The 17209-nt window shown below is 42.0% G+C and overlaps 1 protein-coding gene across 1 annotated transcript in view; it reads left to right on the plus strand.

Annotated features, from left to right (window-relative positions):
- The window catches only part of hgfa (hepatocyte growth factor a), a 41257-nt gene extending 31676 nt beyond the window's left edge, over positions 1 to 9581 (plus strand). Inside the window, exons 10-18 of the mRNA XM_061714541.1 lie at positions 54 to 147; positions 3494 to 3633; positions 5460 to 5492; positions 5729 to 5837; positions 5925 to 5999; positions 7190 to 7327; positions 7490 to 7596; positions 7705 to 7841; positions 8995 to 9581. Of these exons, the coding sequence (XP_061570525.1) occupies positions 54 to 147; positions 3494 to 3633; positions 5460 to 5492; positions 5729 to 5837; positions 5925 to 5999; positions 7190 to 7327; positions 7490 to 7596; positions 7705 to 7841; positions 8995 to 9171 (1010 nt within the window). The 3' untranslated portion in view covers positions 9172 to 9581. The remainder of the gene's footprint in view (positions 1 to 53; positions 148 to 3493; positions 3634 to 5459; positions 5493 to 5728; positions 5838 to 5924; positions 6000 to 7189; positions 7328 to 7489; positions 7597 to 7704; positions 7842 to 8994) is intronic.
- Positions 9582 to 17209: the final 7628 nt, after the last annotated feature.

Below are 17209 nucleotides of genomic sequence, written 5' to 3' on the forward strand. Positions count from 1 at the left end.
TTGGATTACGTAGGAGGCTACTTCTGAAATAACTAAATCCTGTTTCACTGCAGAGTGCTACGAAGACGACGGAGAGATGTACCGGGGAACGCTGTCCATAACCAGGTCCGGGATTCCCTGCGCGGACTGGTCGCACCACATCAACAGGTAACCCAGATTGAATAGATATGACCCAAATATACCAGAAATATGCACAAAATGTACAGAAGATACAGGAACAGTATTTCACTGCCTTTGGCAGTGTGAAATAATTATTAAATTCTGGGACGAGATAAGGGTAATAATAAAAAAATATTGTTTCCAAATCAATATCATTGGATCCTAAACTTTCCCTGCTGGGCCTTTATCCAGAGAAACATAACTTCAGTAAGTATAAAAAGGCACTTATTAAATCGTTAAAAGTCTCGTTAAATGCCAAAAAATGTATTGCACTACTATGGAAAAGAACCCATCAACCAAGTACCAGTAAATGGTTAAAACAAATGCTATCAAGAATTACTTATACTCTGAAAGCCAAACAGCAAGAACTCAGACTTAACAGAAAACCAAACTGATGACTAACTGTGGTATTGGCAATTTCCAAAATTGTGAATGTTAATGTCTTTTTTCGCTTTTACAGTTATTATTATTATCCATATATATATATACATTTTTTTTTTTCAGTTACTTTTAAGCCCGTAGCTTATCATTATCACTACTATTATTTCACAATCCATTACATTGTGTTCATATTCTGTCAACAAGAGAAGCATACAGGATTGTCTCAGAAAATTAGAATATTGTGATAAAGTTCTTTATTTTCTGTAATGCAATTAAAAAAACAAAAATGTCATACATTCTAGATTCATTACAAATCAACTGAAATATTGCAAGCCTTTTATTATTTTAATATTGTTGATTATGGTTTATAGTTTAAGATTAAGATTCCCAGAATATTCAAATTTTTTGAGATAGGATATTTGAGTTTTCTTAAGCTGTAAGCCATGATATTGCAATATTTGCAATATTGCAAATATTGCAATATTTCAGTTGATTTGTAATGAATCCAGAATGTATGACATTTTTGTTTTTGTAATTGCATTACAGAAAATCACAATATTCAAATTTTCTGAGACAGTCCTGTATTGTTCATTCTGTGTTTCTATTGTGATTGTTTTGTTTTAAGCTGTGTTTTTGCTATATTTGGCAGCTAATCTATAAGAAATGACATACAGCCATAGCCAGGCTATACATGTCACGATTGTTTATACTGTGATTATATTATGCTGCTATAAAACTCAAAGATATTATGGGGGAAAAAAACCAGGTAACCCAGACCCGAGCTGTTTCCTGAGGTGTTTGTAATCCAGCTTTCATACGACTGAAGTCGAGCAGTGAAAACAAACAGTAGGAGGAAATCGGAGGCTCCTCAGGGGTCAATACGGGGTCCAATTATTATTCATCAAACTGACGAAAGAGGAAACCCTGGGGTGCTTTCCAATTGACCCGGCCTGATAGGGAGGCCGCCGCCGCCGCGCCGCTCGTTTCACGCTGACACCAGCCTGTTGGAGTTACTTAATTTACAAGAATTTTAAAAGGCAGAATGGCACAGACAGATGGACATGTTCCAGAGCACACCCCTGACCCCAGGAAGTGCTTTCCTGAGGAAAGTAGATCAAAGCCAATCAGCTCCCTCACATAGACTGCAGCCAGCAAGTCTGCCCTGCTCCGGGGTCAGAGGTCATCGCAGGGAAAAGTACTGAGAGCTGCAGCTTGTTTAACATTCTCCCGGGACGTATCGCTGCCCATCGCTCCCACCTAGTAATAACTTTTGAATATCTGAGAGGATTACATGTAACTCTGGTGCAGCCAATTTGCAAAAAGACACTTGATTTTTTAGATGTGAATTCCTCCAAATGTGGCGAGGAAGCGAACAGTTCGGCTCCCGTTGGTCTGAGCCGCGCTGAACGCTGCGGCTGCATATTTCTGAACTCCCCTGAGCATTACCCACAATCCCCTGCTTCCTCCTGCTTGCTCTGTGCAGCCGATGCAAGAGGGTTTGCGGTATTATTGGAGAGTCTCGGTCCAGGTAAAGTTGCTTTCGTCAACGAAAATTATGACTAAATATCGTCGCCAACGGACCTTTATCACCTGAGGGAAACGAGGCAGCGTCCAATCACAGACCGGGATTCCCAAAGCAAGAAGCCTCAATGCACATTGTACTTTCATGTACAAACTTACACGCATTCACATGCAACATGAGCATAGCTGTGCACTAACAAACTTATTTTTATCAGGAATTAATATATTTCATTCAGAAAACTGACATTTTAGCTGATCTGATTGCCGTTTTTACCTGAACTAAATGTTTCTACCTGAACTAAATGTTTTTACCTGAACTGCTCATGTGAAACACGTAACTGATGGTTGAGGAGCTGGATGGTCTTAATTTTATTTTGCTACATGGATCCAGCGCAAAATCATTAAAAACTGTGCTTATTAATCACAAAACAAAGTTCAAACAATATGACGAAATCCGCTACGACCCGGTGTGTCAGTGTTCACAGCAGACGGATTGCAGCGTAAAGTTGCTTTCGTCAACGAAAACTATGATTAAATATCGTCGTCAACGAACCTTTATCACCTGAGGAAAACGAGACGAGACGAAAATGCTGGTCATGTGACGATAACGATAATTAAATATATAATGCAATATCGTAGATGGATAAAAACGAGACTAAAATGTAGATTACAAAATAAAAACTCGAACTAGACGAAAGGTTCTACCAAGGATCCTTAATGTCCATGTTTTCAGTAGTTTCTCTGGTTTAGTTCTGCTGGGTGACGTCACGTCCTCAATCCCAGTCGCTGCAGCGGGGAATCAGATCCAGAAGATGCAGCTGCAGAGTTAGAGGCTGATGCCGTTAACGCAGAGCTCTAGGTTCACGTCAATTAAAAACAAAGTTACATAGAGGAACGTGGGGATCTGCTCTGGGGCTGGAGAAGAAGAAGAAGAACCATCTTTGGATACACTTTCCTACATAGACGTGGAAAAGAAAACCCAATGTGTCGTCGAAAAAGAAAAAGACTAAATATGTTGTAAACTCAAATTAGAGTCTTCTGTATCTGGAATGAATGTATTTTTGAGTCTATAAGGTAAAAATAATATAATAACAAGATAACCTTGTTTGAATTGTAAAATGGGTTTGGATAAATACAATCTTTGACTAAAACTAGACTAAAATGGACAATTCTGACTAAAATAAGACTGAAATGCTCAGACTTTTAGTCGACTGAAACTTGACACGACTAGAAGGAGAATGAACGTGACTAAAACTAATAAAAACTAAAATGATAGCTCGACCCAAAGACTAGACTAAAACTAAAATTGAAACAGGCTGACAGAAACAACACTTTGTGCAGGCGTAACATCATTACATGCGTGCGGTTTGTTGTGTGATGGGCTGTTTCTGCAGAGCGGGACATGAGAACCTTGTATTTGTGTGTTTTGCAGCGAGGATTCTCACTCTACGGTGTCACACGTAGGGCTGGAGAACAACTACTGCCGGAACCCGGACCGGGACAAGCACGGCCCCTGGTGCTTCACCAGCCCCAACAACCGGCTGGCCTGGGACTACTGCAAGCTGCGGACGTGTGAGTCGCCGCTCGTCGCATGCACTTCACCCCGGGGGGGGCAGCGAGCGGGCGGGTCTGTGTTTACAGGACCTCCTTTACTGTCCTAATATAGGGTATGCATTGACGTCACTTCCCCACTGGACCCCATTACTCACACTGAGTGGCAAAAATGTCAGCAACTAGTGGAGAAGACGGGATAACAGCCGATTATGGGCTTAAATTAGCGTCAGTTGGACTTGACAGTGACCCGTACAGTTACCCCAAGAACCAGTGGTCCATGGACATTAATATTTGGTACAGTTACCAAGAACCAGTGGTCCATGGACATTAATATTTGGCCACAAATCCAGTTTCCTGATATTTATATGGACTTAATTTCTACGCCGGGGAAATACACAAAGCAAAGCTTGAAGGCTTACAAAAGTCTTGATGCTTGGTCCGACTTCAAGGCAGGATTTGTTGTAGAAATTAAAGTGATGAGGACACCGAACTTTATGATTTGACCGTTTAACGTTAGCTACCCAAAAATCCCACATTAACTGATACTAAATGGGAACCACAAATCCACGTTTCGGTGACTGGAATCCAGTTGTTTCTGCGAATTTGCAGTGATCCATTTGTCTCTGTTAAGCTTATTTTTCGGCAGTTTATAAAACAATAACTCAGATTTCTTGTTAAATCTATGAGTATTTATGAGTATGAGTATATTCCCATTTTAGATGTTTTTGAGTTGCTCAAACTGAAAGTTTATGCTGACACTCAGTCTTTCTGCCACTCAGTGGGCAAAACCTGCTGTGAAGTCGCATCTGTGACGTCATGTGCATTCCCTCTATAGGAACTAAGCTGTGGGATTTCTGTATTTAGAAAAATATGTGTAAAATTAAAAAACGATTAAAATTTTTTTGGTAGTTATTTGCACTTTTTATCAATTGATTTAGTTAGTATGGACTTGTAACATACAGATTATTAAATATTGTCTTATATGGGTTGTTTTGATGCATAACAAATAAAAATACTCCATAAAATGGCAGTATAGCATGCAAAAATATAAAAATCTGCTTAGGACTTGTTCTATGGGTCATATAGGGTTAAAAACCGCGCCCAGGCTAAACCTTTTACTTTCTCCCACCTTTATCATCCTCATCCCATAACAGGAATAAACAGTGTTTAAAGAGCCATTCAGAAGTGTTTTCAGTTATTTGTCCAAATGGTCGTATATCATTTAATTTACTGCTAACAAACGGTCCCAAACAAGAACTTAACGACCCGCTGGGTCTCAGCACCTCTGGAAACCTCTGGAAACCTCTGGAACAGCGTTTACTCCAAGGCTCTGCTGGCGTAATGTGAACAATAACACAATTTGGCTCTTGGGCCTTTGTTTACTCCGGCGAGAGCGTCACGGCGGTGCCGTCCTGCATCTCGCCTGCCGCCTTACGTAATCCGCTCGCTGCGGTTTTCCCTCCAATTGGCAGATAATCCACAACACTGAAGCGGCAGCAGATGCAGGTCCGCGCTGCCACCCTTTTATTTGAGCGAAAACACACTCGGGGCTGCCGGACCCCGGCGTTTTCTTTGGCTGGTTTCAATCTGGCTCCTCTCCGGAGCCTCTTCGGAGTGGCTGCTCCAGGATCCTGCTAATGGGAAACATGCCCTGCGTGAAGTTTTTAGCTCTTGAGTAATTTATCTGCTTAGGCTGCTGTCGTAGCCTCTAACAATGATGCAGATGTCGGGGATCAGTCTTTACGAAGTGGGAACGGTTGGTGTTTTCTCTGAGGTTTCATGCTCCGCGTGTCGCCGGTCATCACCTCTCCTAACCGTCTCGCTTCGCTCTCCTTCTAAATCAGGTGAATCAGCGACGACGGCCCCCCAGCCCATCGGTGAGTTCCCCTCCCGCCTCATCTGGCTCTCACCAGCCCGTTTCTCCCCCCGTTTCTCCCCTCCTATCTCCCATCTCCTCCCACTTCCTTTCAACTCCGTCTGTTGCCGTTTACCTGACTAAACAAATCATATTTTATGGATGCCTTTTTGAAGTCGTAACAAACATTTTGCTCATTAAAATGCAGAAAAATACCTCCGCCCTAACAAGCATTATCGACTGTATCTCCTTATTTAGCTCTAACCAGAGCAAAGATCTCATGCTTTGTGCACATAAACACCAGAATAGTTGGAGGCCATCAAGTGCGAGGCACGGACGGCAGCTGGGTCGTGAGCATCCAGAGGGAGTGAGTCGTCTCTCTGCCTTACACACTTCCTATCATCTGACATTCAAGCTGAGCGACAACTCAAATAATGTGCTCTAATGTTTGCAGGAAGGTTCATTTGTGCGGAGGCTCGCTGATCAGAGAGGACTGGGTTCTGACGGACCAGCAGTGCTTCACGTCCTGGTAATGATTCATCCTGTTCTCCTCGGAGATCCTCTCGTGAAACATGTCCCTCCACGCGTGACTGACCGGCCTTCTGCGTGGCTTTGAAGCCGGTTTATCGACCTCCCTTCTGTCCGGTGTTGTCCGGTTACTCGTTCCAGGACAGAGATGATAAAACAAATATGTTGGAGGCCTGAGATCTGGTCCATTTCTGCATTTCTCATGTTCAGGACATGTAGCAACCCTGTCACCTTCAGGTTTAGTTGAATTTAAAGTGCTTTATCCTCACGTGACTGGTACGTGTCCAGAAGTTTGTGAGCCAAATGTGGCACAACCCGGGTTTAGGCAGGTGTCGCATCAGCCAGATGTGGTCGAACTCGGGTTTAGGCATCTGTCACGTGAGCCAGATGTGGCCGAACTCGTGTTTATACATGTCAAATGATCCAGATGTGGCCCAACCCGGCTTTAGGCATCTGTCACATGAGCCAGATGTGGCCGAAATCAGGTTTAGGCATCTCACGTGAGCCAGATGTGGCCGAACTCAGGTTTAGGTTTGTGTCGCATGAGCCAGATGTGACCGAAATCAGGTATAGGCATCTCACATGAGCCAGATGTGGCCCAACTCGGGTTTAGGCATGTGTCGCATGAGCCAGATGTGGCCGAACTTGGATTTAGGCATGTGTAACATCAGCCAGATGTGACCGAAATCAGGTATAGGCATCTCACATGAGCCAGATGTGGCCCAACTCGAGTTTAAGAGACGTGTCGCATGAGCCAGATGTGGCCGAACTTGGATTTAGGCATGTGTAACATCAGCCAGATGTGGCCAAACTTTGGTTTAGGCATGTGTCGTATGAGCCAGATGTGGCCAAACTCGAGTTTAAGCATGTTTTGTATGAGCGAGATGGGGCCGAACTCTGGTTTAGTTACGTGTCACGTGAGCCAGATGTGGCCAAACTCGGGTTCAAGTACGTGTCATATGAGCCAGATGTGGCCGAACTCTGGTTAAGGCACGTGTGACGTGAGCCAGATGGGGCCGAACTCGGGTTTAAGTACGTGTCACATGAGACAGATGTGGCCCAACTTGGGTTTAGGCAGCTGTTGTGTGTTTGTTTATGTTAAACCGTCTATGGGCAGGGCTTCTCACCTGTGGGCGAGGCTTCTCAGTCCTGTGGGCGGGGCTTCTCACCTCTCCCACTTCTGCTCGCCAGCGTCCCGGACCTCAGGGAGTACAGCGTGCAGGTCGGCCTGCGTCTCCTCAACGAGTCGTCCAAACACCCGCGGCTGCGCATCTCCCGCCTGATCTGCGGCCCCGAGGGATCCAACCTGGTCATGCTGAAGCTGGAGGAGTGAGTACACGACCAAACACAGGGTTCCAAGACTTGGACCAATAATTTTTAGAAAAATGAACAGCCGTTTTTTTAGCCGTTTTTAAAAGTTTTCCACCAACTTTGAAGAGGAAGAATAAGAGTTCCTTACTTGGATTAAACTCATCGGTCTTCTTGTTCCAGCCCCGCCCCCGTCTCGGAGGGCGCGTCCACCATCCACCTCCCGGTGAGAGAGTGCCACATCGCCGAGGGAACCAACTGCACCATGTATGGATGGGGTGAAACTAAAAGTACTGCCTTCCCTCCACCTACATGCCCACACACTTTCCACACGCTAAAGTCCATCCCGGTCTATCGTCCTCCTCACTCACCTTTCGTTGCTCTCTTCTCCCCCTCAGACACGGGACACGAGGAAGCACTCAACTCCGTAACCATGGCGATGGCTGACAATGACCTGTGCTCACAAATCAAGGGGGATTCCGGCGGCGAGAGCAGGATATGTGCCGGCGGCAAGATTGGAGAAGGCGTGTGTGACGTACGTATCGTTAACACGTGATTAAGAGTCGACGTTGAGCAAATGCACCTCCCGATGCAGAGCAATTAAAGGGTCATTTCACCAAAATGAACAGACCATAAAGGTGTGAGAGAAGGTTCAGCAGGGGGAAAAAACACACACATTGGTGCAGAAAACCAGATTGCATTCACTGAACCCTGATTGGCCGAGTTTCCAAACGCAAACCTTGTTTATAATGACAGAATATGACCTTACGAAGAGCTCCCACCCATGATGATGTCACAGAGAGCCAGTGTTTAAAAAAAACTCTACACACATCTAAGGGAGTACAGCAACAGTACAATAACTTTGTGCAATATTGCATAACACATTTCTTATCTATATAATTCTATTTATGTCACGGCACTTTATTTATTTTAATTTGTATTCTTATTTTTATTTTATTTTTTCTATTTTTGTTTTTATTTTTATTTTTATTCTTATTTTTATTTTATTCTAGTTTTGTTTTAATTTGTGTTCTTTTTATTTAATTTTTTCTATTTTTATTTTAATTCTTAGTTGTATTTTATTTTTCTATTTTTGTTTTTATGAATTTTTTTTTATTTTTTCTATTTTTGTTTTTATTTACATTTTTATTTTATTTTTTCTATTTTTATTTTTATTTAAATCTTTAGTTTTCTTTTCTATTTTTGTTTTTATTTAAACTTTTATTTTATTTTTTCCATTTTTTCTATTTTTGTTTTTATTTAATTTTTTCTTATTTTTTTATTTTTTCTATTTTTGTTTTTATTTTAATTTTATTTTTTTCTATTTTTGTTTTTATTTTAATTTTTATCTTTATTTTTTATCTTTTTATCTTTATATGGGTGTTTGGTTTTTGGGATGTTTGATTTGTATATGTCAATTTCCCCGAGGGAACCTCCCAAAGGGATTAATAAAGTCGTCTGAATCTATGATGATAGTTAAACATTACGGCTTTGTGGATTAGGAAAAAAATACTCAAACTATTTCCTGAAGTGTTTGTAAAGTCGAGCAGTGAAAACAAACAGTAGGAGGAAATCAGAGGTTCCTCAGGGGTCAATACTGGGTCCAATCATTATTCATTAAACTGACGAAAATCCCGTTAAATGAAAGCTCTCCATTGCAGTAAAGTCTCTGAATGTTTTCTCTGCAGAGGGACTACGGGGGCCCGCTGGTCTGCCAGGAACACGAGCGGAGGGTCATCGTCGGCGTCAGCATCCAACGGACCAAATGTGCCTCGTCGCAGCCCGCGCTCTTCGTCAACGTGGCCTTCTACTCGGAGTGGATCTACAAGGTATTCAGGCTTTACCCGAGTCCGGAGAGGAACTAGCGGTTTCACGCGAGACCAGAACCCGCCCGGTGGATTGTACCGCGGCCCGCGAGGCAACGGAGGGGAAGGTGCGACCAGGAACACGTCTCCGCGGAGAGGAAGGAGAACGCTCGCCTCTCGGAGACGGGCCACTCTGGTACTCTGAGAGGAGGAACTGACGACTGGAAGTGAGCGCCACACGAGGAGATCCTGGATGGGAGAATCGGCCGAAGTCTCAGGCACATGGACCGTGCACTAATTTGTGTTTTGATATGTTCGGAACTTCTGAAGCCATGTAGACGAAGACGCTTGTGACTCAGAATTATCACCTGGAAGTACTTGAACCCAGTTCCACTGGGATTTCCTTCCTTCTTTTATTTTTATATGTTGAGCTGGACTTCAAATCACCTTTTTACTCCGGACAGGAGTGACACGGAGAGAGAAGGGTTCCTGTGTGTCACCAGATGATTGGCTTTCGGGTTGTCCTCATATATCAACTATTCATTCCACTGGTTTTAGGGCAATACCACTTCTGACCACATGGGGGCAGTATATCACGAAACCGTTCACGTTTCAACCCCTGGTGTAACCGTGCATTCACACCGAAAGCGTCAATTTGAAGTTGAGAGAATCTCAACTTAATGCAAATGAGTCCAATCACAGACCGGGATTCCCAAAGCAAGAAGCCTCAATGCACGTTGTACTTTCCTGTACACACAAAATTACACTCATTCACATGCAACATGAGCATAGCTGTACACACACACTTATTTTATCAGGAATTAATATATTTCATCTAGCAAACTGACATTTTAGCTGATTTGACTGCTGTTTTTACCTGAACTAAATGTTTTTACCGTCACTAAACGTTTCGACCTGAACTCTGCTCATGTGAAACACGTAACTGATGGTTGAGGAGCTGGATGGTCTTAATTTTATTTTGTGACATCGTTCCAACGCAAAAAATCATAAAAAACCATGCTTATTAATCACAAAACACAGTTTAAACAATATGACCAAATCTGCTACGACCCGCTGTGTCAGTGACAGACTGCAACTAAAGTTGCTTTCGTCAATGAAAATTATGACTAAATATTGTCGTCAACGAACCTTTATCACCTGAGGGAGATGAGACGCAACGAAAATGCTGGTCATGTGACGATAACGATAATTAAATATGTAATGCAATATCGTAGACGAATAAAAACGAGACTAAAATGTAGATAACAAAACTCAAATTAGAGTCTTCTGTATCTGGAATAAATGCATTCTTGAGTCTATACAGCAACAATAATAGAATAATAAGATAACCTTGTTTGAATTGTAAAATAGGTTTGGCTAAATACAATCTTTGACTAAAACGAGACTAAAATGGACAATTCTGACTAAAATAAGACTAAAATGCTCAGACTTTTAGTCGACTGAAACTTGACACGACTAAAAGGAGAATGAACGTAACTAAAACTAATAAAAACTTAAATGATAGCTCGACCCAAAGACTAGACTAAAACTAAAATTGAAACAGGCTGACAAAAACAACACTACTGCAACGTTCATCGGTACCAACGGCTCGCCGATGGTTGCCATTGATCCGGGGGACCAACCTTGTTAAGGAGCATCAAACTCTTGTCTACGCGGAAATATAAAGAAAGCTTCCCAAAGTGCGATCCATGATGAAAGAAATTTTTGACGCTTTCGGTGTGAATCCACAGTTAGACGCAATGGACGTCGCACCTCCTGGTGAAGCCGTATTACAACTCGTCACCGCAATATTTTGTGTCCCCATGTGGTCAGAAGGAGCATTGTTACATAGGGTTCCTTTAAATCGGGGGTCGGCAAACCGCGGCTCTAGAGCCTCTTTAGCGCTGCCCTAGTGGCTCCTGGAGCTTTTTCAAAAATGTTTGACCTTTTTTTTCCTTTTTTTCTTCTTTTTTCTTTTTTTTCCTTTTTTTCCCTCTTTTTTTCTTCCTTTTTCCTTCCTTTTCAATTTCGACTTTTTTCCTCCAAATTTTGACTTTTTCCTCAACATTTCGACTTTTTTACGAAGTTTTGACTATTTCCTCGACATTTCGACTTTTTTCTCTACATTTCGCCTTTTTTCTCGAAATTTTGACTTTTTTCTTGAGATTGCACTTCAACATTAATCTTGAGATTTCGACTTTTTTCTCCAAATTTTGACTTTTTCCTCAACATTTCGACTTTTTCACGAAAGTTTGACTATTTCCTCGACATTTCGAGTTTTTCCTCAACATTTCGACTTTTTCTCAAGATTGTACTTCAACATTAATCTTGACATTTCAACTTTTTTTTTCGAAGTGCATAATGAAAAAGTGTTTGTCTTCATTCTAAGGCTTATACAAGACTTTTCATTTTTTGCGGCTCCAGACATATTTGTTTTTTGTGTTTTTGGTCCAATACGGCTCTTTCAACATTTTGGGTTGCCGACCCCTGCTTTAAATGAAACGGAAAAAAAAAAGGGTGCAAATATAAGTACGAAGATGTCGTCATGACACAGTAAAGAAGGAAATCTGACGCGTAAATGCAGCGTATGTTTAAAGATCCGGCCTATGGAGTATATAAACCACCCAAAAGCAGCAGCAGCGGCTGCAGACCTGGCGGCGGTGCGAGTGCGCAGTAGCTCCACTACCTTTTCTCCAGTCAGCTGTAACTGTTAGTTTCCCCGTGAGAGCGTCTAAGTACGGCCCAGCAAACTGCTCCACATCTTATGCTAATATTTGTAGCATGAGAGAGAGAAGAGCCATGCCAAGTATAACATGGCTATTTGGTCTCCGGTTCGGAGGGAACCGTGGCCCCTGGTGGGCTGTGTGTGGTCACTAGAATATTTGATACCTTCTTTTTTCTTCTTCCTCTTCTTCTTCTTCTTCTTTTCTTGGAAAGTGACTTTGTATGTACAAACCTGCAGATTTATGATGTTTCTGCCGTGCTGTAAGAGTTTATAGGTCTTATAGATCTGGAGTATTTTTGGTTGGCCCAGTAACGTCAGATCGGCTTCTTCTGGTCCTTCTGGTTGTGTTTAGTATTTAACGAGACTGGTAGCTTGTAGTAATGTGTATTTATTTTCTTGAATTAGCAGAAGAAATCATTCAAAGGTGAATTGACGACTTAATGTGATATTTATGCTGCAGTTATTTTATTCTGAGAATATTGGAAACATCCCTCCAGAAATGTTAAGAAAACCAAAATCCATCCAGACTTCATAAAAGTACAGTAACTGGGTTTATTTTACTAAAAAAAAAAAGAAAAAAACTGTGGGCTTATTTTGATTTTAATGCCAGCAACATGTTTGGAAACAAAGTGGTCTCCCCGTGTGTTTCGTCACACTCTAGTGGTCAGAAAGTGCAACTTAGAAACCTCACTTGAGACAGTTTTGGCCTGCAAGTGTCATATTTTCAATGCTCCACATCTGCCTTTGTATTTATATATTGCAGCGATTCACAATATATATTTAAAGCAATGATACTTAATAGTTTTCAGCCCTGCATACGGAGATTTCTTTACATTCTCTGAAGCTTTTATACAAATATAAGCAGAACTAAACATTGTGAGATCCACAAATCTTTTGCAGGTGTTCTCTGATGAATATTGTCTTTAGTTTGTTGCTTTCACATCTTGACGAACCTCCTTCCATCATCTTTATATCAGAAAGAACCTCCTTTATTCCCAGTCATGCTGTCAACCTAATTCTGATAGTGACTTGATTGGTTTTGGCACAAATCGCTCCTGGTTATCTTTTGTTTTTTTTTGTTTTTTTAATCGGGCATAAAGTTTAAAATGCATTTAACCTAAAATATTGTCAATTACAGAAGCCACAGAAGAAAATACTACCTGCAAAGTGTATAAAATGGTCGAATTACTTAAGTTAAGGATGTTTCTTGTGGTAGATTCGGGTTTTTTCCCCCTATATGACTCATTTAAGCAGGAAAACTAGTCCCACAGGTTAATTTGCACTGAGGTAGGGGGGGATTTCAGAATAAAACTCACTCCAGACTTCTTTTGGGTTCATCTCAGACCTTAAACTCCCCCCTGACGGGGCCCAGTCCCTTGAAAACATAAAGCTCTTCTCAGATCTAAAGGTAACTGCTCTAAATGTCACATGGAGACGGGAACAACGGGGGGATTGTTCCGTCCCGTAATCTCCCCTGGAGGACCGAACCGTAACGGCGTCGCTGCACGAACCTGACCCGGTTCTGCCCGGCCAACGCGGCCGAGGGAGCTGCACGGACGGGGATCCATCCCACATTCAGAGTTACGTAACTGTGTTGTAAAGTTGTTTTTTTGTTGACCAGTGTCTCCAGATGTTGTGACTGTTATTTAATTGACCTTTTATGTAAATAGCCTCATGCAAATCTTGTAAATTGTAATTTTTGTAAATACCACACTTATAAGATACAGCTGCTATTTTGTGTACGTGACTTTATTTTATACCCGTGACTTTTTTGTATCCTTTGTATTATTCCTCTATAAATAAACAACTTACCACTGAGCTGTTTTGTCCATCTCTCCTCCCGGAGCTTTTCGTCGGTGTAATATGTCACGGGAACATGCCAGAAACCCACTATATCTGGGTCTGCTCGCTCCGTTTCTGGCAGCCAGGCGCTTCTATCTCTCAGAAAGAGCAAATCCGTGCGTATGATGAATATCCGTGAGTGGCTGCAGCAACAGGGGTCCGCCGCGCGGCCAGTGGGGAAGATAAATGATGGCGTGTCTGTGGAAACATTTGGATAACAAATTTGGACGTGGCCCGACGTGAGTGGGGTCCGCCGCCGACCCCGTGTGCTTTTCAGCGAGCCCTCGGTTGCTTCACATGAGATAAGGAAAACGCTCCGAGCTCCAGATGCAGGATTGATATTTGCGTCAAGTGATTATTTTCAAGGTCAGAGGTGGTTGGACGGGGACTGTGGTTAGCAAGCGCCGCAGGATGTGCTGAGGAGGAGGAGGAGGACGGCGCTTTTATTCTGCCGTTATATCCATTAACTTCCTGCACTCGTCAGCAAAAAAGACTCAAAGTATGACATTGACATGGAGAGTAAGTGTTTATATTGCTATGTTGAGTCAGTGGTCTCTAAATCATGCAGATGAGCCCGAGCTAGCTCTATATATCTGACATTTAGGAACTTGAACAACCCTTTTCTTTATCCCCTGCTTTTATTTCCCTTGTATCTGAGTTTGGGAACTCCAGATAACCCTTGCAGTTGTTTCTCTAAGGCCGGTGCTTATGTCTTTCCCTCTTTGCACTGTGTTAACACATGACTAAATTCTCCAGAAAAGCAAACTGCCTAAATGTCTTTTAATTTTCTAAATAAAGCACACCTTTTGTTGATCAGTTCCTTGTGGCCGACCCTCTTAAATCCCATAGGGGCAGTAAGGGGGGTACTTAGTATTGCCCGGGTGGTTTTCTTTCTTATTTTTGGCTTCTTTCTTGTCAAAAAAATTATAATAATGGCACAGTGATAAATAGTTACATGTTGTTGTTCATATGAGGCTGTTTGTACCTAATATTGAGATCTAGAATGAGATCAGTACGTGAGTAAAAGTACGGGAGCGCATTCAGACTCCTTTAAACGTTTCCCTCTTTGTTTCACTGCAGCCATTTGCTAAAAATCGAAAAAGTTCATTTTATTTCTCATTAACGTAGACTCAGCACCCCATCTGGACAGAAAAGAACAGAAATGTAGAAATTTTTGCGAATTTATTAAAAAAGAAAAACTGAAATATCACACGGTCAGAAGTATTCAGAGCCTTTGTGTTGTTGGAAGGTGAACCTTCGGCCCCGTCGAAGGCCCTGAGCACCCTGGAAGAGGTTTCCTGCTTGAATATCTCTGTACTCAGCCACATTTTGCACACATGCATGAGATAAAATGACAACTTAAATTGGTTTTGTCGGTTTCCTTAGCATCTTTTCACTTTCTGTTTTCAGAGCTATCATTATTATTATTATTATCATATTATTGCTATTATTATTATTACTATTATTATTATCATCATCATTATTGTTATTATTATTATTATTATTATTATTATTATTATTACTATTATTATTATTACTATTATTATTATTTTGTGTAGACTCATGATACTTCATTTGTTCTTTTTGTATATTCTATTCAGTTAAAAGGTGGGCAAGATAAGCTTTATGCTTCAAGCCCAGACCTTTTCGGTCAAAATAATCACAATGTTGAACAGGGAAAAACCTGTGTTATCTTGTTTGTTGATTTTTGTTTGTGATTCATAAATATGAACTAACTAACTAACATTTATTGTTCCTTCAATTGCAACCAGTCGTCCTGCCCCTGCAGCTGAAAACACCCCCATAGTATGTTGCTTCCACCACCGTGTTCCACTGTTATATTGGGAAGGTGATGAGCAGTGCCTGCTTTCCTCCACACATACCGCTTAGAATTAGGGCCAAAAAGTTCAATCTTGGTCTCATCAGACCAGAGAATGTTATTTCTCATAGTCTGGGTAAACTTTATGTGGGCTTTTATACGTCTTGCACTGAGGAGAGGCTTCGTCGGGCCATGAAGCCCCTACTGGTGGAGGTCTGCAGTGATCCCGTCTCCCTACTGCACCTCTGGAGCTCAGCCACAGTGATCTTTGGGCTCTTCTCCCACGATTCCTCAGTTTGTTTGAGTTCTGGTCGTCCCAAACTTCTTCCATTTAAGGATTACGGAGGCCGCTGTGCTCTTTAGGAACCTTGAGTTCTGCAGAAATCCCTTTGTAACCTCGGCCAGATCTGTGTGAAATGATTCTCATTTACTCCCACATGCACTGTGAGCTGTAAGGTCTTACATAGACAGGTGTGTGATCGCCTAATCAAGTCCAATCAGGTTAATTAACCACAGCTGGACTCCAATGAATGAGCAGAACCATCTCAAGGAGGATCAGAAGAAAAGAGACAGCATGTGAGTATCACAGCAATGGATCTGAATACTGTAATGAAAGAAAGAGGGAAACGTTTAAAGGGCTCTGAATACTTTCCCACTGTACTTTTGGTAACTCCGGTACATTTTTCACAACAAAAGCAGCTCGGAAAGCTATTTTCAGTAGAGATCACAGCAGAGAGCCACCGTCATGTGGAGATATCGTTTACCTATCTGGCCTCATCGCGTGGCTTTTTCCGACAAGGGTCATTTCGCCAGAAGGTCCACTTCCACTCCGCTGACCGAGCCGTTTGCATTCTGATCCCAATCTTTCCCCCCCGAAGGCCAGTTATCAAGAAACTCTCGAGTCTTACTGTCTCTTGGCCGCAGTAAAGGGATACGAAAGGAACTCGGTGCCTCTGCCCTGCTGCAGTCATAAAAAGTGATACGGAGCGGCGTAAGATATCGGGGTCGTGTTGAGAGTTTTTGAAGCTGCGCTTTTACAGATTCTCCCTCTTGGCTTTTCCTGGACAGAAGACTTGGAGGGTTGCCTTAACCTCCTTCTGCACTTCAGCAAAAAACAGGCAAAGCCCGGGACCATAAAGGAGATAACATCCATGTTATCCTTTGATAACTACAAATGATCCATGGAGCTGTGATTGATGTCAACAGGTCGTGGGGGCTGAATGACCAAATCACTGACCAGAAACATGCTGCAGCAGCAGGTCAGGGTCGTGCTCAGACTTCCTATTATATCCTTTTATTATCGTATCTATTAGCCCTGCATGTTCCCCCCCTAAACCCTCCTCTTCGTCTAGTAAGGCCTGCATTTATTGGTTTAATCACACCTTGGCACAAAACTGCTGGGTCGATGTGTCTGCTGGGGAAGACACATCGATAAAACACCACTGCTAAAAGAGAAGAAAGTTTATAACCATCTTATCTCCACGACTTTATTCGATGCTTGATGGATTAACTTTGCCTCTTTTTCCAAGTGGGTTTATTGGGATCATTTTATAGCCTTGAGGTAACCAATCAAATTCAACAGCAAGAGTGTGTTTTTTCCCTTTTTTTAATACAGATGATATTGATTTGTCTCATCCTTGTTCAAGTTAAATCAAAAACACAAAGTCAAGGGGGTTTATGAGTTAAGCTGCAGTGCATTAAAGAGGAAATCC

This window comes from Cololabis saira, chromosome 23, assembly GCF_033807715.1.
Source record: "Cololabis saira isolate AMF1-May2022 chromosome 23, fColSai1.1, whole genome shotgun sequence".
In the NCBI taxonomy this organism is placed as follows: Eukaryota; Metazoa; Chordata; class Actinopteri; order Beloniformes; family Belonidae; genus Cololabis; species Cololabis saira.